The 20,090-nt window shown below is 54.8% G+C and overlaps 1 protein-coding gene across 1 annotated transcript in view; it reads right to left on the bottom strand.

Annotated features, from left to right (window-relative positions):
* PPP2R2C (protein phosphatase 2 regulatory subunit Bgamma) overlaps positions 1-20,090 on the bottom strand; it is a 75,076-nt gene that overhangs the window by 52,457 nt on the left and 2,529 nt on the right. Inside the window, exons 2-4 of the mRNA XM_006153664.1 lie at positions 16,983-17,148; positions 14,145-14,257; positions 8,894-9,071 (exon numbers count right to left, since the gene is read on the bottom strand). Coding sequence (XP_006153726.1) covers positions 8,894-9,071; positions 14,145-14,257; positions 16,983-17,148 — 457 coding nt within the window. The remainder of the gene's footprint in view (positions 1-8,893; positions 9,072-14,144; positions 14,258-16,982; positions 17,149-20,090) is intronic.

The raw sequence follows: 20,090 nt of genomic DNA, 5'->3' as shown, positions 1-20,090 counted from the left end.
GCCGAAGTCGTGCGCAAACAATACCTCGCACCATGACAGGCCTTAGTGGAAAAGCCACAGCGAGCTGGTCTGTAAAGACACAGCAACTAACTGAGCTCTGAGATGCTGGAATAACCCCAGAGAACTGCCACAGTGGGGGCCAGGGATATAGCCCAGGCCTGTTGGAGGGGACCACAGGCCCCACGTCCCCCCAGAGGACAGGGAGGCACGGGCAGGGCAGCCACTTGCCCAGGACCACACGTGGAGTGCAGTGGCCTGGCTTTCAGGCTTCCAGACTTCCAGCGGTGTCCTCCCTGTTGTGGAGCAAATGCATTTCTGCACAATCGGTAGCCCTCCCCATGGGCTGCATGCCCCCCGGGCACTGAAACTGGGGCTTGCTAGAATGGCTGGTGTCCTCAGCTGGGCGATGTTGACTGAAGATGGGGTCTCCCTGAAAGAGAAACTGTGGCCACGGCACCATCGATATAACTGAACAAGGCACGGTTCATCCGGATGTCTTGGCAAGAGTCTTGGCTCTCAGGATGGGGGATGCTGTTACCACGGCAACCAGGCAGTTGGAGGAAGGATGGAAGCAGCCCTGCCAGAGGCCCCACCACGAAAGGCCTCCCATGTGGGCTCATAAGATGCTGGACTTGGCGGTTCCCTGGAAGGCCTCCTGCCCATGACGGCAGTCTTGAAAACCTGCCTTTCCAGTGAATTTTCTCCTAAAAGGTGACCTGGCTACAAACATAAGTTGCAAATATTCAGGCCAAAACAGGTCAGATCATAAGAAGGGTTTCTGGCTGCCAGGTGCCAAAATGATGCAAACTCAGTGGCTTCAACAACATCTACTCCTCCTAGGTCTGGAGGCAAGGTCCAGGGCCAGGGCCAGGTCCAGGTCCAGGAGGGGCAGGGTTGGTTCCTTCTAAGGCCTGTCTCCCCGGCTTGTGGTGAGCTGCCTTCTCGCTGCGTCTCACAGATCCCTGGTCTCTCCAGTGTTCCGTCTCTTACAGCCCTGGGATTGCATCAGGCCCACCCTAGCAGCATTATTCTAATTTCATTGGCTCTTTAAAGACCGTGTCTCCAAATACAGTCCCATTCTGGGGCTCTGGGGGTTAGACTTCAGTATGAATTTGGGAGGGAACATTACTTAGCCTGTAACAGATTCCTTCTTTCTTTGCTTAGAATATTTCAGTGGCAACCCACAGTCCTTCACAGGGGGCAGAGCCCACCGAAGCTCGCTCTGTGGGTGACCAGCCAGTCTACCCAGCTCTCCCACGTCCAGCTCATGTGACTCCTCAAAACTTAGAACGAAACCAGCCAAACTATGAGATGAGTTTTCAGAAAGCCCGAACCGTGAGTCACAAAGATCGGGGCTAGAAAAGCCAGTCCTACCACCTACCAGAACCGCAGAGCCTCTGTCTGTCTGTGCCCTGCCTTTCTCATCTGCAGAACGGGCTGATAACTTCTGCTCTGCAGGGTTTCAGGAAACGACATGCAATGAGTGAGCACTCGGCTAACATTAAATTACAGTTATCGGGTGGTTGGAAAAGTCGTGATGCATTTTTACATAGGAAAACATAGAAAAAATGTCATAAGTTTTCCCACAACCCAATAGTTAAATCAGGATGAAAAAGGGAAGCCTTTCTTTCTTTTTCTCTCTTTTTTCCTTTCTCTGTCTCTCTCTTCTTTTTTTTTTTTTTTTTTTAGAGAGAGAGATTTTTGCTATAGGGTGTGTGTGCTCACTGGAGAGACAGAGAAACAGAAAGTGAGAAATCACCCCCCCCCAGGGGAAATGATCACATTGCAATCCCTTCTCCTCCATTCTCCTCTCAGGATTTTGGGCATGCACACACATGCGCCTGGCATGAGTTTTAAGCCACCAGGTCTGGGACTCGAACAGCAGTTGACTACATGAGAGTCCAGTGATGTAACTATTACGTCATCTGCTGGTCGCATTTCTTTCTTTTTATTTTTTTAAGAGAGTTTTTTTTTTCCCCATAGGGCACATGCACTTACCAGAGAGACAGAGAAAGAGTGAGAAATCACCCTCCACCCCGCCCCAGGGGGGATGGCCATGCTGGAATCCCTTCTCTTCCATTCTCTTCTCAGGATTTTGGGCACACATACACATGCACCTAGAGTAAGTTTCAAGTTGCTGGGTCCAGGACTTGAACTGCAGTCAACAATGTGAGAGTCCAACACCCCAACCACCACACCACCTGCTGCTGGCCCCATCTTTCTTTCTAAAGAAAGAAACAAACAAGAGGTGACGCTTGTCACCCGTGGGGAGGACTCTGAGGGTGTGTGCTGAGTGTGTGCCTGTTCCTAAGAGTAAGGCACGATAGCCCGAGTGTGGACAGAGCTGGGACAAGCAGTGGGTGGCACGCCCATGGCACTCAGAGGGGGCAGGCAGACCCCATGCTGACCTGCGGGCTCCAGCCTCAGGAAGCCAGGATGCTCTGGCTTCATGACGGATGCTCTGTTGCAGGAGAGACATGGGGATGCACCTGGCGGGGATCTGTAACAGGCCGTGAGCTGTTCTGGGGAACTTTGAGGCCAAGGCCTAAGGTGAGAAGGCAGTATCCGGGCAGAGTGTCAGGTAGGGCAAATGTCTGGTCTGAAGGGGACAGTATCAGCCAGGTTCTGTGGAGCTGCAAAGGGCAGGCGACTGGAGCACCAGGAGGGAGAAGAGAGGGCAGGCCAGACAGGCCATGCAGGGAGCACGGTCTCTATCCAGAGGGAGAGAAGATGATGATTTAAGAGAGGGCCTCTGAGAAAGGAAGGGCTTAGGGTGCCGGCATGTGACGTATGAGGGTGGGGGTTCCTGCACGAGCTGGGGCCGGCAGGGCCAAGGGTCTGTGGCTGCAGCCTGTGGTTAAGGGAGTCCTGATTGGATCATGGTATAGATCTGCCATGGAGGACTGTTGGGAAGGAATGCACAGCACCCCCTCCTCACCACATGACTCCCCGACCCCAGCATCTAGAGTGTCGAAACAGCGTACGGATGCCAAAGCCCACGTACGCCCTTGGACACACATCACCACAGTCCCACGGGGCCCTGCAGTGGACCTGTGTTTCACATCTTGATTTATCTTCAGGATATAAAACAAGCGCCAAGAAGCACCACTGCACTGACGGAGCTGGACAGGCAATCTGAGAGACCCCGGACTTGCAGGAGCCTTGGGCAAGCGACCCCACCTCTCAGAGCCCATCTCCCCGTTTGTGAAATGGGAAGAACGCAGCACCACCTCTGGGTGGCCCCGGCCTCAAACGTGACGAGCCACATCGCGCGTGCAAGCAGACCGGAAGTGTGCAGCCGACAGTGGCCACGTGGAGTGAGGTCGTTATCAGTACTGAGGCAGTGCTGCATGACAGGTAAGTGTCCGGACAGGTTCTGCATCCAGACAGCCCCGGTCTGAATCCCAGTCCTGCCCCCTCCCAGCTGTGACGTTAGGTCCGTCAGCCCTGCTTTTTGAGGCTTAGTTTCCTCGGCTATGAAAGGTGGATTAGTAAATCCTACCACATAGTGCTGCTGGAAAGGTTTAGCAAGTTAATAGTGATGGGTTGAGGACACTGCGGCACAGAGTAGTGACAGCAGAAAGGAGGTGCGAGGATGACCCCGAGGATGACCCTGGCGCTTCAGGGGCTGGCAATGGGGTCAGCACCAAGGACAGCGGCACCACAGCAGGAAGCCCTTGGCCTGGGTGGAAACCGACACCACCTGCCTGGCCTTGGGGCGGCTGGCCCCGCTGCCTGTTGTTACCATCAGCTCTACTTATTCCACAGGCCAGAGGCAGCGCCACCCTGAGCAGGCACACCCATTTCCCGCAAAGCGGCGCCGTGGGCAGGATGAAGAGGCAGCCTGTGAAGTGCCTGACGGTGGGTCGTGAGCTGGTGTGGGTCACTGTCTACACTCGATCAGGCCTGGACTCCCACCCCCACCAGCCCCTGGTACAGGAGGCACACCCCCACTGAATGGACGAGAAAAGCACGGCTCAGGAAGCGCAGTGAGTAAGCCGCAGCGGCAGGGGTGGCCCCGGGGCTCCAGCTCCTTCGGTCAGCGCTGAGCCTGGCACTCCAGGGGCAGCAGAGGACCAGCCGAGCTCTCGGGCAGGCCTGCGCTACGGGGTCTCAGCCTCCTGAGCCAGTCGCTGCCCCCCTTGGCCGGCCTAGCCGCGGGGATCCGCTCCACACCCAGGGACTAGAAATCTCTTCCAGACCAAGGCATGGCATATACCAGCGACCAGCATGAGAAATCGCTGGGGGGAGAACATCCACCAACCATCGTTAACCTCCTCCAGGTGCGAAAAATAAAGCCGAGTCCATCCACTGAGGCCTCCTGTGTAATCTGCTACCTTTAGGATGCACTGGAGTCCCAAGAAATCACTCAGCGCTGCCTATCGGCCTCAAATGTTGGTATCAACGGACGTGAGAGGCTGTTTAAACAGATGGCCCTGGGAGAGAGGAGCCTTAGCAATAGGAGAGGCAGCGATCGTCCGAGAGCCGCTCTTAAATATCTGAGGGGCTGTTTAAGAGAAATGATACCCGCCCACTGCGGGCCGGCACCCACGAGAGTGGCTTCCACACCCTGCAAGTCGTCCACTTCACGTCTGTGGCAGTGGAGGGCCCAATCTGGGAGGCGGGTCAGAGCCCAGGCCTGCACGGATTCCCCTTGCTCAGAGCCGGCTGCCAGGACGCCTGGAGCCCAGACTGACGACGAGGCGTCTACACCCCAAGAGTGCTTGGACACAGCCAACTTCCTCCCTCTGAAGCTGCCGGCGGCTCCGAGTCCAACCTCTTAGAAGTGCCTGTGGTGTGCTGTACCCCACGGAGGGTACTGAGGAGACAGGGCGTGCCCTGGGACCCGTACTAAGAAGTTTTCCCTTCTCTTAATACCTTTACTAAAAATGGATTTTTCTGGGCACGTTGGTGGTATGGTGGTTAAGGTGGCTGGATCCCACATGGCTGAATATGCTGTTTGAGTCCCAGACCAGCTGCCGGCGGCTCCGAGTCCAACCTCTTAGAAGTGCCTGTGGTGTGCTGTACCCCACGGAGGGTACTGAGGAGACAGGGCGTGCCCTGGGACCCGTACTAAGAAGTTTTCCCTTCTCTTAATACCTTTACTAAAAATGGATTTTTCTGGGCACGTTGGTGGTATGGTGGTTAAGGTGGCTGGATCCCACATGGCTGAATATGCGGTTTGAGTCCCAGACCCGGTGGCTTGAAAAACACAGCAGGCATGTGTATGTGCCTGCCCAAAATTCCAAAAGGAGAAATGGAAAAGGGACTGAGGCATGACTGTCCCCAGGGGCAGCGCTTTCTCACCTTTCCTGTCTCTATGATGAGCGCATGCATCCTTCGGCAAACTAAACAGTGTTTTAAATTAACTTTTCTTTAAGATGCATTCTTAGTGACCTTTGAACCTTAACTGTTGGAGCCCTGTGGAGGCTTTCTAACAGTGGCCTTGAAAGCGTCGTCTGAGAAGCGCTTCACACTCTCAGAGGACACATCGATGACCATGGCACAAAGGTGATCTTTTCTTTTTTTCTTTTTTCTTTTTTTTGGAGAGGTTTTTTCACTATAGAGCACGTGTGCTCGCCAGACAGACAGAGAGACAAAAAGTGAGAAATCACCCTCCAGGGGGGGATGGTCACGCCGCAATCCCTTCTCCTCCATTCTCCTCTCGGGATCTTGGGCACGCATGCACACGCGCCTGGCGTGAGTTTTAAGCCACCGGGTCTGGGACTCGAACCGCGGTTGACTACGTGGGAGTCCAGCGACATAGCCATTACACTAACTGCTGGTTCCCCAAAGGCGATCTTTTTACTTTAAACAAGCCGAGGTGTGCAGTGATGTCACTGCGGGGACACAAGGCCATGGCATTGTGGCAGAAAGCCTCCAGTGGACTTTGAGGACTGGACAGGGCAAGTCAGGACAGCAGAGAGGAAGAGTTAAAGGAAGGCAAGCCCCGGGCCCAGACCACGCCTGCCTGCTCTCTGCTTGAGTTCAGGCCTTCGGATTCAAGTGTACCTTCTCAAGACTAATCAGAACTGTCACCTCTGATCGCCCCAATCCTCTAGGAGGGACTTGCTCAAAAGGTGTCTCAAAAACTCAGAGCAATTCCCCAGCTCAGCATGGAGTCACAGCTGGCTTCCTGGCCTCCTCCCATGTCAGAAATGAAACGCCTTTTCTAATTATTCAGTTGCTATCAGACCCATCCGGGCACCTGCCACCCACGTCCCTGACAGTGTCCCTGCCGAGGGGGGCAAGCCGTGCCTCTCTGCTCTGGGTGCCTGTGCCTTACCACCCTGCGGCCAAGCTGCAGCCATGGATGGCCAGGTGTGATGGGGTTCCTTGGTGACTTCATCTAAATGGGGAAGCTTCTGTAGCCGCCACATACCCCTGCAGATCCCATTCAGCTCCTTCCAAACGCCCTAGTCCTGTCAGCAGGGCTCCCTCAGGCATGCACACAGACTCCTCGACCACCAAGAGCTGGTTTTACGTTTTAGTCAACTAACAATTCATTTTCACAAAGTTAGAGGCTACACACGGGGTTGACACGGAGCTGTAAGGCAGGATCCGCAGCCAGGGAAGCCCCTCGGTTCCTATGGGGCCCCCAGTGCACGGACGCTCCCCCTTGTCACCACCATTCACCTCCTCCCCTGGATCAGGCTCTGTGGTTGATAATCACTATTTCCACTCCCTCGTGTATACTTTCAGCTCCGTGTCTACAAACTCACTTGGCGAAACCACCACTCCCCACGGGCTCACTCTCCGTCGGCCCTCGCCAGCGGTCAGATGTGGCTGGAGAAAAGCGCATATCCCCACGCTGGCTGGGCCCACCGATCCCCCAGGACTGATCACCTGCTCACACACCTGTGCCACAGAATGCTTCGGTCAGTGACGACCGCACACCCAACAGTCCCTACTCCTGGTGACGTCAGAGCCGGCTAACGTCGTAGCGAGCACTGGCATAAGCCTCCCGCACTGCCAATCACACAGAAGGCCAGCACATACCACTGTGTACACGACACGTACTTGACAGTGACAGTCAGCGGCAGGCCAGGCTTATGTACTTACTGTACTGCGCTTTTTAGCGTGATTTTAGAGTGTCCTCCCACTGGGTCGTCAGAAAAACATGAAAAAAATACATCATGACTCTTCCAACAACCTGATATTTATTAAAAAGAAAAGTCTGGATTGGATTGAAAAAAATGTGGCATATGTACTCTATGGAATACCACTCAGCCATAAAAAATAAGACTCTGACATTTGATACAAAGTGGACGAATATGGAAGACTTTTTTTTTGTTTTTGAGAGGTTTTTGCTATAGGGCGTGTGTGCTCGCTAGACAGAGAGAGACATAGAGACAGAAAGTGAGAAATCACCCCTCAGAGGGGATGGCCACGCCGCAATCCCTTCTCCTCCATTCTCCTCTCGGGATCTTGGGCACGTACGCACACGCGCCCGGCGTGAGTTTAAGCCACTGAGTCCGGGACACAGACCGCGGTCGACTACATGGGAGTCCAGCGACATAGCCATTACACCAACTGCTGATTCCTAGAAGACTTAATGCTAAGTGAAGCAAGCCAGACTATGAAAGACAGAGTTTGTATGTCCCCAGTATATGCCGATTGTCTGCACTCTATAGCAGAAACTGGAAGTTTGAAAGGTATAGCGGTGGGGAGGGCAACCAGAGATACTAGAGAAAGTAAGGAGAGGGGTAAGATGGGTGGGTAATAGAGGGAGGGGAACGGGGGAGAAAAGAAAGTATGTTTAATTGATGAAAAAATGAAAAGCTGTTTGCTGATGATCATGTACATAGTAACGTCTTTGTCTTGACTGATATGCATGGTATTCATGCCATAAAAAAGCAATGTTGTAAAGATAAATGTGATTAAATGTAAATTAAAATAAAACAAAAAAATTACAAAAAGAAAAAGAAAAGTTCAAGGGCCAGCAGGTGGCATGGTGGGTAAGGCTCTGGACTCCCACATGGCCAGCTGTTGTTCGAGCCCCAGCTTTGAAAATCATGCAGCTTGCATGTGCATGTATACTCAAGAATGGAGGAGAAGGGATTGTAGTGTGGCCATCCCTCCTGGGGGTGATTTTTCACTTCCTCTCTCTCTCTCTCTCTCTCTTTTTTTTTTTTTTTGGTCTCTCCCCAGTGAGCACACCCTATGGCAAAAAAAAAAAAAAAAAAAAGAAAGGAAAAGAACGAAAAGGAAAGCTCACTGTAGAATAGTATGTCATGTCACTCACAACAGCCTTGTCCAGTGCATCTTCTCGCTTCCATCATTTCCCTTGCACTTGATTTAATTTCATGTTGTTTAGTTCATCGTGACCTTTCCAGTGGGAGAAGACATAGAGTGGAAGACGCTGGTGTTGATAAGCCTGACCCGGTGCAGACCCAGGCTCGTGTGCATGTTTCTATCTTAGCGGGCATTTTAGACAAGGTGTCACTATGTCATGACCCTCCTGCCTCAGCTTCCCAAGTAGCTGGGACCACAGGCACACGCCACCGCACCTGGCTCTTGGAGTCCCCCTCCAGGGCCCTCATCTCCTTACTGGTCCCTGGTGAGGCCCCAGAAGACAAGGGTCATGGCCACACTGGAGGAGACGAAGGGGTCAGGTGCAACCCTCAGCCGCCACAACGTTGGATTTTCCTCAACAGTCTCAGCATACGATTCCGTATCGGAGCCTCATTCACCTCTGGGAGCCGGGAGGCTCCTCAGTTAAGTCGAGCAAGTAGAAGTAGCCTCATTCACCTCTGGGAGCCGGGAGGCTCATTTAAGTCGAGCAAGTAGAAGCCCCCAAAGCAGCCAGCTCACAAGCAAACTGAACCCATCTCCCCCCCCGGGAGGCAGCCCCCACTGCCCGGGACGAGGGCACGGCCGTGGTGAAGGATACTGAAGCTCCTGTCCGTGATGGCCAGGTGCCAGAGGTTGATGCGCAGGTCGTCTGCCGACATGTACGTCTCGCAGTCGCTGTTGACGGAGATGGAGTTGATGTGGTAGGTGTGGCCATTGGCAAAGATCCTGCGTGGGCTCACCTCCACCATCAGGTCCATGGGCTTCAGCACGGGCACCTGCAGGGGAAGGGAGGACCATCAGAGAAAGGGCAACACCAAGAGGGGGAAACCAGAGGGCTACCAAGGTGTAGTGTCAGAGAACGGCCCGTGGCCCAAACCGGAGGCTGGGAGCGTGCGAGTGGGCCTCTATCCAGATCTTGCGTGGCTTGAAATACACAATGACAACGGCCAGTGTCCATCACCCTCCGGCCTGCAGAAAGGCGGCCTGCTTTACTCAGTCTCGAGACTGCCTAACGCTTGTGGGCCGAGGTGGCTAAGTGGAGGATGCACTTTCTCTGCCTGGAGGGTGAGGACCCAAACCGGCGGGATGGAGGCACAGGGGTGGGGACGGAAGGGGTGTGTGAGCCTGGAGGAGAGCTGGGTGTAGCCAGGAACAGCTGCGCCAGGCCTTTCATGGTGGAGCCCGGGAAACTCGGGGTGCTTGTTACAGCTGCCGAGTTCCCTGCCTCCTGCAGGCCCCTAACTCAGGGCTGGTATGAGGACTCGCTGCAGGGCACATGGAACCGTGGGCTCTACTTCCCCCGGTGCCTCCTCCTGAGATGCTCTCCCACTCTGGACTACTCGTCAACTCTGGCTCCTCCTCCAAGACCAGGGCCGCCAATCCCTCTGGTGGCGTGCAGCCTGGCCTGCAGGGCCCACCCTGTGCATGCCCAGCATGCCATGCACACCCCTATGGGGCTCTTGTCACGCACTGCAGCGTGCATGCCTCTGTCCCACTGGAGTACGACTCTGTCCCAGCAGAAGTGAGGTCTTTGGAGGTGCAGACATGGCCTCACTGATCTCTCAAGGCCCAGCCCGGGTGCTCAGGAAATGGAGGCTGGCATTGCCCTCCCCACGTCACTGACGAGAGGGCCCAGTGACCTGACCTGTCCAAGTCAGAGTGAGGCAGTGACAGAGGCAGGACTGTCACCCAGGTGTGACTGCTCTGAGGGCAGGGGGGAAGGAGTGGGCTCTACACCTTGAGAGCTGAAGCCACCAGCCGTCCCTTTCACTGGGCGTCCCTCTTGTCACCTCCGCCTCTTTATCCATCACGGGGGTAATGATGGCGTCTGCTGGGCTCCTCGAGACTTCGGTGAGCACAGGCGGGCCCAGGGGCCTACAGTGCACTGGGCACATGGGGAGCTCGTAACCTGGCCGCTCAGGCTTTGCCAACTGAGTGCAGGGCTGGTGCAGGGCAGCAAGCACCACATGGGGGCACGTGGCCGCAAGCAGCACCCGGTGGGCGCAGGCCACGGCAGACTGGCTAGTCAGACCCAAGTCAGAGAGAGACACTGAACGGTGTGTGTGTGTGTGCGTGTGTGCACATGTGTGTGCGTGTGTTACAGGGTTATGGGCTGGTCATGCACTTGCATGTGTATGTGACTTTAGGTAGCAATACGTGTTAAGGAGGAAAATAAAGCAGAGTAAGGGGATAGGGCATGGGGGGAGGAACGAGGGCAGCCAGGGGGTGGTGTCTGAGAAGGGACTAAAATGGGCCATGTGGGTTGGACCCGGGGTGCTGTGGGACCCACGAGAGGAGGCCTTCCTTCTCCCAGGACACCCCCCTGACCTCACCTTGCACTCGGGCTAAGCCAGGAGCCCCTGGACCTCCCATGGCCACGTAGGTCCCTCGTCCCAGCCATGAGCAGCATGAGGCTGTCTCCGCTCCGGTCTGTTCTCCAGGGGACCAGGACCAGTCGGGTACACTGTGTCTTCTCCGGTCTGTTCCCCAGGGGCAAGGACCAGTCGGGTGCACTGTGTCTTCTCTGGTCTGTCTCTCTCTGTCGCTGGTCCTTGGTCAAGGGCCCAGCACAGCGAATGAGAGACCTGGCTGATGAATGAATGATGGGTGTCCCTGATCTCCCAGGGGACCACTGAGATGGGCGGTGACGGTCCCAGGGCTGTAGCAGGACCGGTGAGCTCCAAGCTTCTGGGGCGCCGATGCGGCTCTACGGGGTGTGTGCCGTGCTCGATGTTTGTGTGTGAGTGTGCGCGTGTGCGAGTGCCCGGCCACAGTGGCATGCATGTGTGCCTGGCTCTGGATGGCCTTGGTGTCACCTCCTGTGTCTGCGTGCTTCTAGACGGCATGCCTGGGTGTCGATATGGGCGTGTCCTGACCCCTCACGGTGTCCTGCCCTCACAGGTACCTGCTTTGCCCAGGCTAGGTCAGCAGCCACCGCACGCCCTGGGACCCCCGGACTCTCTCAGGCACGGAGGAATCCCAGTGGCTCTGGAGAGGCCGCAGCACCACCGGCTTAGTAAGGCCGTCTAGCAGTCCGGCTCCCCACCCCCTAGCAGTGCAGCTGCCTCCCAGCAGCCGCGGGGCAGTCCACTCACTGCCACCCCGCAGGCCAGGTTTCAAAGCCATGTTTTTAAAAAGGAGAGGAGACCTGGCCCTAAAGGTTGGGAGGTTTCTTGGGTAAAATATCCTCCTCCCTACACACAGTTCCAGCAGCCACAGTCTAGTTAAGGTAAGGGGCAGAAAGACAGACACACGGACACTGAGGTCAGAGCAGTGTTGGATACAAAAGGCTTGAGTGGACAGAGGACAGAGAACGGCTTTCATCTGCCCTGGGTAGAAAAAGCTTCACAGAGGTGAAGGCTAATAGGGTTTTAAAGGATGGATAGGAGTTCACCAAATGGACAGGGAAAGGCCCCCTGACTTTCACAGCTCCGGTGTGTCCTCTGTCACCACTGACCACTAGTGTGATGGCGAGGCTATGTCTGCTTGCTTGGGGGGTCAGAAAATACTTCAAGGGCAGGGAGTATGGCTCCCCGCTCACCTCTGGGGCCCCAAGGACCCAGCCCAGGGCCCATGGTGGTGCAGCTCCCCAGTAAATGAGAGCTGCCCCAGCACAAACCGCCCCATCAGCTGAACGGCTGCACAGGGTAGAGTGGTGGGGCCAGGCGGAGAGCGAGGGAGGCCGGGGCGAGACAAAGACCGGACGCCCACGTTCTCCCCGCCTTCCTCCAGCCTCGGGCGGCAGTGAAGTGTCACAGAACGCGTGAATACAGAGAAAGCTCGCCAGCGCTGGGAGGGCAGCGGCATTCCCATGGGCCGCTGGCTCTGCCTCACATGCCCGGTCAGTCAAGATGTGGCCACTGCCTTCCTCCCAGCCAAGGACACCGCATAAGCTTTCGCGGGCGGGGGAGGGCAGCGAGCACATCAGCTCCACTGTGCAACATGGAAGCGAACTGGCTTCTCGCTCCCTCAGAATTCACTTAGCACCTTGCCAGTTGTGTAGAGGCCGACGTGTTTAAACATTATTTCCCCCTCCCGGGAGCAACACTGCTGACTGCCTCCTACCTATGACGGAGAGCTAGCCGCGCAGCACGCGGGTGCCCGCTAGGCACGTGAGGCTGAGCGGTGTGTGCACCTGCTCGGGTGCTTCAGAGAGGTGAGTTGTGGGGACCAGCAGTTAGCGTCATGGCTATGTAGCTGGACTCTCATGTACCCAACCATGGTTCGAGTCCTGGACCCAGTGGCTTAAACTCAGTTGGGTGCGTGTGCATGCGTGCCCAAGATCCCGAGAGGAGAATGGAGGAGATGGGATTGCGGTGTGGCCATCCTCCCTGGGGGGTGATTTCTCACTTTCTGTCTCTCTGTCTCTCTCTTTCTGGTGGCCACATGTGCCCTATAGCAAAAACCTCTCCAAAAAAAATTCTCTGCTTTGCTGGTGGGGAAACTGGCACAGAGCCAGGAAATGCTGCAGCCAGCAGCCAGCAGCCCCCAGTGAGAGGGCTCGCCGGCATTTTCTGTGAGCTCAGAGAGGTGCTAACCCCACCTCTCCAAGGAAGCAGCCTCCTCAGAAAGAAGAGACAATGAGGGAGACAGGAGCTTCATGTGATTGGCACAGGATGCAGGAATCCTTGCTCTAGCACTCACTCCGCGGTCACTTCCTCTAAGCCAACCTGAGCCGGGTGCTGGGGACACCAAGACTTGGACTGGATCCTGCCCTCCAGCAGGGCCACCAGGCCCTTTGTGCACTAGGGCCCCCACACCTGCAGCAGAGTGGGGAACACAGTGGGTACTCAATAAGCGGTGTTGGCTGACCCATGGCCATGAGCCACGCACAGCATCTCAATGAGCATGTGCCAAGTGCCCGCCATGTTCCATACGCAGTTCTGGAGGCCAGGGGTGGACAAGGTGGCTTTGGCCTCTGGCTGCTGAAGAAGGAGAGATGCCGGCTGTCTCTGAGTCTTTCCAGCACAGCACCACTAACCACCCCACAGCACTCCTGGAGGAGAGGCCGCATGCCCACTCCACGCAGCAGACCAGGATGCTGACTCAAGCCAGCTTCCCTGGCTGGGATCCCACTTCTCAGTCTCCTCATCTGCAAAGGGGGGCTGATAATACAGTGCCCACTTTCTAGGGTTTGCAGAGCATTAAAAGGGCTACAATGCTAGGCACACACAGGCCTGTTAGAAAGGGCTTGTCGTATTCCAGAGGAGGAACCCGAGGCTCTTAGAGCTCACTGCCTTGCCCAAGGTCACACCACCAAGGAGTGACAGAGGCAGGTTTTGAACCATGGTCCTAGGACTCCGGAACTCATTTCTGCCACGTTTTAAGCCCCCTCTGTTAAAACAAACGAGTCCTTTTGCCTTTTCATTGTGCTGGGGCTGCTTTCAACGTGGGCTTCGTAAATGCTGTGGACATCACTGGGCCCAGGCTCCTTGGCCCCTTGGCAAAGGGCTGGGAGTCCACCAAGCTGACTGGCTCTCCTCCGGCTATGTCACGCGTTCAGCTGAGTGACTCTGGTGTGCTGCTCCCTTCCTGTGGGCCTCAGACTCCCCAGAGAGAGCAGGACGAGGGATGGTTTTGCTCCCCACCCTCGACGACAAGTGTGAGCGTGTTACCAACATGCATCGCCACACACACTCACAGGGCTCCAGGAGAAGCTCACCTCCAGCTTACTGGTGAGGAAACCGAGGCACAGAGCATTTCCCAGTGAGTAAACAGCCCCGCCAAGATCTCAGCCTGACTCTGGTTCACATCTCCAAGGCCCTGTAGGTCCTAAAATCCTCATGGTTTAACCAAAGCAGCATAAATGTGCTCGCCATTGCCAGAAGCTTCCGGACCCAGCATCTCACCTGCAGCGACGTTACTGTGGAGAGGTCCTTCAGTTTCCCTTCTTCGTCCTTCAGGTTATAGCCCTCTGGCCTTTTATCTCGTTCGGTAATCTTCCATAATTTGATAGTTTTATCTTTAAAAACAGAACCAAGTAAATTATGACAGAACTAGCCCATCCCAGTCAGCTCTGTGCTGCGCCAACCCACAGATGACTGACCGCTCCCCTGTTCTTGGACACGTGGGTTCTCGCTAACTTCACTCAAGATGTGAACAGGCAACGGACATTTCTCCATTTGTCATCGCTCTCTGATCTTCCCTCTTAATTGGTCCTCAGGTGAGATTGCTGGGTATGTCGCTTCTAAGGGTCATTGTCAACGTCTACACTGATTTTCAGAGGACGGAACCAGTGCACAGTCACTGACGAACAAGCAAGGGCAGTAGCCCAGCGGCACTCCTCCGTAAGCGGCATGTGTCCGCCCAGCGCCCGGCTCCCCAGGGGCCTCTCTCCTCTGGAGTTCTGCCAAGAACGTCACAGGAGAATTCCTCAGTCACTGTGCTGGGTCATTTTATCTGTCAGCTTCGCTAAGCCATAGGACCTGGATGTTTGGTCAAACACATCTGGGGTGTTGCCGAAAGATTTTTAGATAGACGAAAATTTAAACAGGCAGACTTTGAGTAAAGCAGATAACCCTCCATAAAAGGGGTGGGCCTCATCCCACCAATTAGGGGCCTGAATAGACAAAGGAAGACTGCCCCCCCACCCCCAAGGGAGAGGGGATTCTGCAGCCAAAGGCCTTCAGACTTGAGCTCCAACATCAGCTCCTCCCGGGGTCTCGGGCCCACTGGCCTACTGTGTGAGTTTGGTTCTTGCCAGCCTTCACAATCTGTGAGCAATTCCTTAAATTATCTATCAGTCATCTGTCTCTATCTACTCTCTATCATCTATCTATCCATCTATCCACCGACCTATCAATTTATCACCTATCTATCTCATCTGTCTATCATCTATCAATCTGTCGTCTATCACCTATCTATGTATCTCATCTAGATCTATCTACCCACCCATTTCTCATACCCTCTTGGTTCTGTCTCTCTGAGAACCCGACCACTACAGTAGCCAGAACAACCCCCGTCACGCTCATGAGCAAGAACCGGGGGAAACAAACACCAACGGAACACCTGACAGGCGTCCACGGTCACACCAGTAGGAAAGTGCGGAGCTGAGATTCAAAACCGGGGTAGGAAGCTTTGTGAGACGGGCGTGCAGGAGACCCCTAAAGCTGACTTTTCCTCCGGAGAGACAGGAAGAACGTGACAGGTCCTCTTACCCTTAAATGACTTTTTTAAAAAGGAAGCACAGGTATGAGGCTTGGCACTGTCCAATGCTCCTGTCCCGGGGCCTGCCATTGGGAGCAGAACAGGAGCCTCTGTCCCTGTACAGGGAGGGCTGGGGGCTTGGTTTGCCAAGCACAACCCTGTGCCAGACACCCTTGGGGGACACAGGTCTCAGCTCCCAGAGCCCAGCAGGAGCACACAGCCAGCACGGCAGGTGCCGTGCGTGTGTGGGGAGGAGCAAGCCTAGGCCTGGGAGGGGCTGGACATCACAGAGGGACACTGCGCAGCTGAGAGGTCGGGAAGTGACACCCGGGGAGGCTGATGTTACGCTGAGAGCCAGCCAGGCGAGGGCATCGAGGGCGGCCCTCAGGCGCAGGGCAGGCGGGCGGGAGCTGGTTATGGCCATTTTCAGGAAAGCCTTCAGGGTCCCGCAGTGGAGTCTGGACTTCCTCAAGGAAGGCATGGGTGACACCATCTTCCCATAACCCCGAGAGGGAGCTATGCCCACCCCGCTGGAAGGGCAGAAAATGGGGACTCAGGAAAGCAAGGCCACTTCCTGAGGTCGCAGTGCGGGGACAGAAGCCAAGTCTGTCTTGGGCTCTCCCTGCCCCCAGACTTCTGACTACTGGGGGCTGGGAAGAGGGGAGGGTGCATAGGGGGTGACTATGGGGAGCAGAGGGGTCTGCTAGAGCCACTCCCTCAGTGGAGTGCTGCGAGGCAGTTGAGGCCAGCCAGGCTCCTAACCCGGGGCTCCTAACCCAACCCCTAGCTATCATCTACCCAGCTACCATCTATTATCCATCTATCCATCAATCTTTCATCTAGCCATCTATGGTCTATCTATCATCTATCCATCTATCTATATATCATCTATCTATCATCTATCTATCCATCCATCTATCATCAATCTATCTATCATCTATCCATCTATCTATATATCATCTATCTATCATCTATCTATCCATCCATCTATCATCAATCTATCTATCATCTATCTATCTATCATCTACCCATCAATCTATCATCTATCCATCTGTCTGTCATCTATCATCTATCCATCTCTCACCTATCATCTCTCTGTCTATCTATCTATCTATCCATCCAGCCAGCCAGCCAGCCTTCTCTTTCTCAGGCCCTCTTGGGTCCCTCTCTGCTCCTCACGCCCCACCCCTCCCCATCAAAGGGCAGCACAAGTCTGGGTTGTTTGGAATTTGGGGTGCAGGATGAAGAGCTCAGTTTGTGTCAAGTGTTCATGGAGTTCCTAACCCGGCACCTGCATCAAGAACACCAAGCTCCCTAACACTCACAAAAGTGCTCGCAATGGCGTCCAGACAGTGCTGTGTATCACAGTGGGAATGACCCGGGCCACTCCAGGACTAGCCGGAATTGGACGCTGTTTCCATGCCGCCCAGGATGCTGCCCTCCAGGCATCCTAAAGGCCTGGGAAAGCGCTCACTGTGCCGGGGAAGTGGAAGACAGCCCTGGGAGCGCCCGCGTACACGCACACGCAGGCGGCGCCTCACCGTTGGTGGACAGCAGCGAGTGGGCCGCGTTCTGCTGCGGGAGCCATTTGATCTTGTTGATCTTCTCCTCTATCTCCAGACTCTTGAGATAGTCGAACTCTGGCTCGTGGCTCTGGAAAGTGCTGTAGACGTCGTACTCACCCTGGCTGTGAGGTGCATTTTTACTCTGCAAGGAAACCCCAGGGAAGGAGCCTGAGCTCCAAGACGGGCAAGGCCAGTGGGTCCGGCACAGTTTAAGGGGCCAAGAACTTGCTGTGCAGCACGGCCACGCCACAGCGCCTCATGAGCTCGGTAAGGACCGCATCTGAGCGAGCGCCCCTCACGAGCGCCTTGTGTCCCAGACGTGCAGTGAAGGCTCCCCACGCCTCATGCCATCCTATCCTCTGAGCATGCCTCTGTGGTGGGCACCATGACTCTCCCGTGTTACAGGCCAGGAAGTGCAGACTCAGAGCGGATGGGCCTTCCAAGGCCATATGTCCCTGAGTCACTCCACTGATGACTGTTTTATGCCAGTGCCAAGCTCTCGCTACCCCTGTGTCCCAGACCCTGGCCTGTCCTCAATTCTGTGCATGGCTCAAGTCTGATTCATGAAGGGGAATCATCTGGGAGAGCTTCACTGGGGCAAAATACCCTGCCATGACAGACCTGGGAGAGAACGCAGCTCTCAGAATTTCTGGCGTTTCTCATCCTGGCCGAGGAGACAGCTCTCCTTATAAAGACTCTCCTGGGGCTGCGCCTACATGCGGCGGTCAAGGGAGCTGATCCCACATGGCCGGACATGGGTAGTGGAGACCAAGAGCTTAGGTTGTGTCAAGTGTTTACAGGTTTCCTACCCTGGCCCCTGTTCAGGAACACCAAGCACCCTATACTCCAACATTGGCAAGACCCAGCCTCAGTGACTTGAAAAACACACCAGGTGTGTGTGCATGCATGCCCCAAATCCTGACAGGGTGGAGAAATGCAGAAGGGATGGCAGTGTGACCATGTCCCATTGGGGGCTGTGCCCTGTCTCGCTGGCAAGTATATACATACTTTAGCCATGAAAAGAATTTTAAAAAGAGGCCAGCAGGTGGCATGCATGTGGTTAAGGCACTGGACTCCCATGTGGCTGACTATGATGTGAGTCCCAGACATAGTGGTGTGAAACTCATGCTGGGGGTGGGTGTACATGCGTGTGTGCCCAAAATCCTGAGGGGAGAATGGAGGAGAAGGGATTGCAATGTGGTCATCTTCACTGGGGGTGATTTCTCACTTTCTGTCTCTCCAGCAAGTGCATGTACCCTATAGCAAAAACCTCTCAAAAATAGAAATAAACACAGACTGGGCCAGCAGGTGGCATGGTGGTTGAGGCAATGGACTCCCACATGGCCAACTGCAGTTTGAGTCTGGGACCCAGCAGCTTAAAATTCTCACCAGGTTGTGTGTGTGTGTGCCCAAAATCCTGAGAGGAGAATGGAGGAGGAGGGATTGCGGCATGGCAGTCACCCCGGGTGTGATTTCTCCCTTTCCTTCTCTCTCTGTCTCTCTCTGGAGAGCACCTGTGCCCCACGGAAGAGACCAAATAAATGAATAAAGCAGACTCCTGGTGGAGTCTCCAAAATAATACAGCAATGGGCCCACGGCACACCAGGGGTCATTTTCTCAGCAGACATTTCAAGTTTCTTTTTTTTTTTTTTTTTTTTTGGAGAGGTTTTCACTATAGGGCGTGTGCACTCGCCAGACAGACAGACAGAGGCAGAGAGACAGAAAGCGAGAAATCACCCCCCAGGGGGGATGGTCACGCCACAATCCCTTCTCCTCCATTCTCCTCTCAGGATCTTGGGCACGCACGCACACGCGCCCGGCGTGAGTTTTAAGCCACCAGGTCCGGGACGTGAACTGCGGTCGACTACGTGGGAGTCCAGCGACATAGCCATTACGCTAACTGCTGGTTCCCGACATTTCAAGTTTCTATGAAACTACTCCAGGGACAATGTCAAGCTTCCCTGTTAATTTTTCTTTTATATTTTTATATTTCTATTCCCATCTTGCCTTTGAAGTTTTAACATTCTTCAACATTTTGGCCTCAAATTCACTTCATCTCTCATAAGCACTATCTGTGACGAAGGTCACCAGGACCAGAATGAAGAAAAGAATGAAATGAATTCAAAATTGAGAAATTTCTATCTACCAGTGTAACTTCTCTCTGCCATTGGACAAAAGACAGCCTTGCAGTCCCTGCTGGGATGCTCCGGTCCAGCTTGTGAGCCCCATACGCCCAGCCACGGTGCCGACCAGATGACTAGCCGTACTGTCGGTAGCTCACACACATCTTCGGGACCCTCTTCTAAACCCTCTGTGCTCCTGTCCCCTCACCTATCAGATGAAGATAAATATAGCATCTAATTGCACCCACGGGGTTGTTTTGAGGGATGCTGTGTGTGCAAACAGGGCAGAGTCAGACTCTAGGGACCCCAGCCTGGGCCCCCGCAGAGGAGGAAGGGAAGGAGACAATGGCCCGCTTCTTTTCTTCCCCCTGCTTCATCCCCTCCACTTTCTCTTCTCCTCTTGCACCCCCCTTCTTTCCTTTCCCTCCCCCTTGTTTTCAGGAATGTCTTCTACATCTATCCCCAGCACGTGTCTGATGGGAAGAGGCTCCTTGCTGGGGCCAGCTCTCAGAATGCTGTGTAAGTGACCACGTTGCTATGGGTTGGATGATTCATCCCCCAAAGGTTCATGTTTTGGAGTTCTGTCACCAGTATGGCACGGGGAGGTGGCAAGATCTTTAAGAGGTGAGGCTCAGTGGGTGGTGTTTGGATTACCGAGGCACCACCCTCCTGAATGGATCCTCACAAGATGGAGCAAGGGCGGGACCAGCAGTTAGCGTAATGGCTATGTCGCTGGACTCCCATGTAGTCAACCGCGGTTTGCGTCCCGGACCCGGTGGTTTAAAACTCATGCCGAGCGCGTGTGCGTGCGTGCCCAGGATCCCAGGAGGAGAATGAGGGAGAAGGGATTGCGGCGTGACCATCCCCCCCGGGGGGTGATTTCTCACTTTCTGTCTCTCTGTCTCTGTTGGTCTGGCGAGTGCACGCGCCCTATAGCAAAAACCTCTCCAAAAAAAAAAAA

This window comes from Tupaia chinensis, unplaced genomic scaffold (genome assembly GCF_000334495.1).
Source record: "Tupaia chinensis unplaced genomic scaffold, TupChi_1.0 Scaffold000384_1, whole genome shotgun sequence".
Lineage (NCBI taxonomy): Eukaryota > Metazoa > Chordata > Mammalia > Scandentia > Tupaiidae > Tupaia > Tupaia belangeri.
The sequence above is the reverse complement of the archived record's forward strand: the minus strand, read 5'-3'. Positions and strand labels throughout refer to the sequence as shown.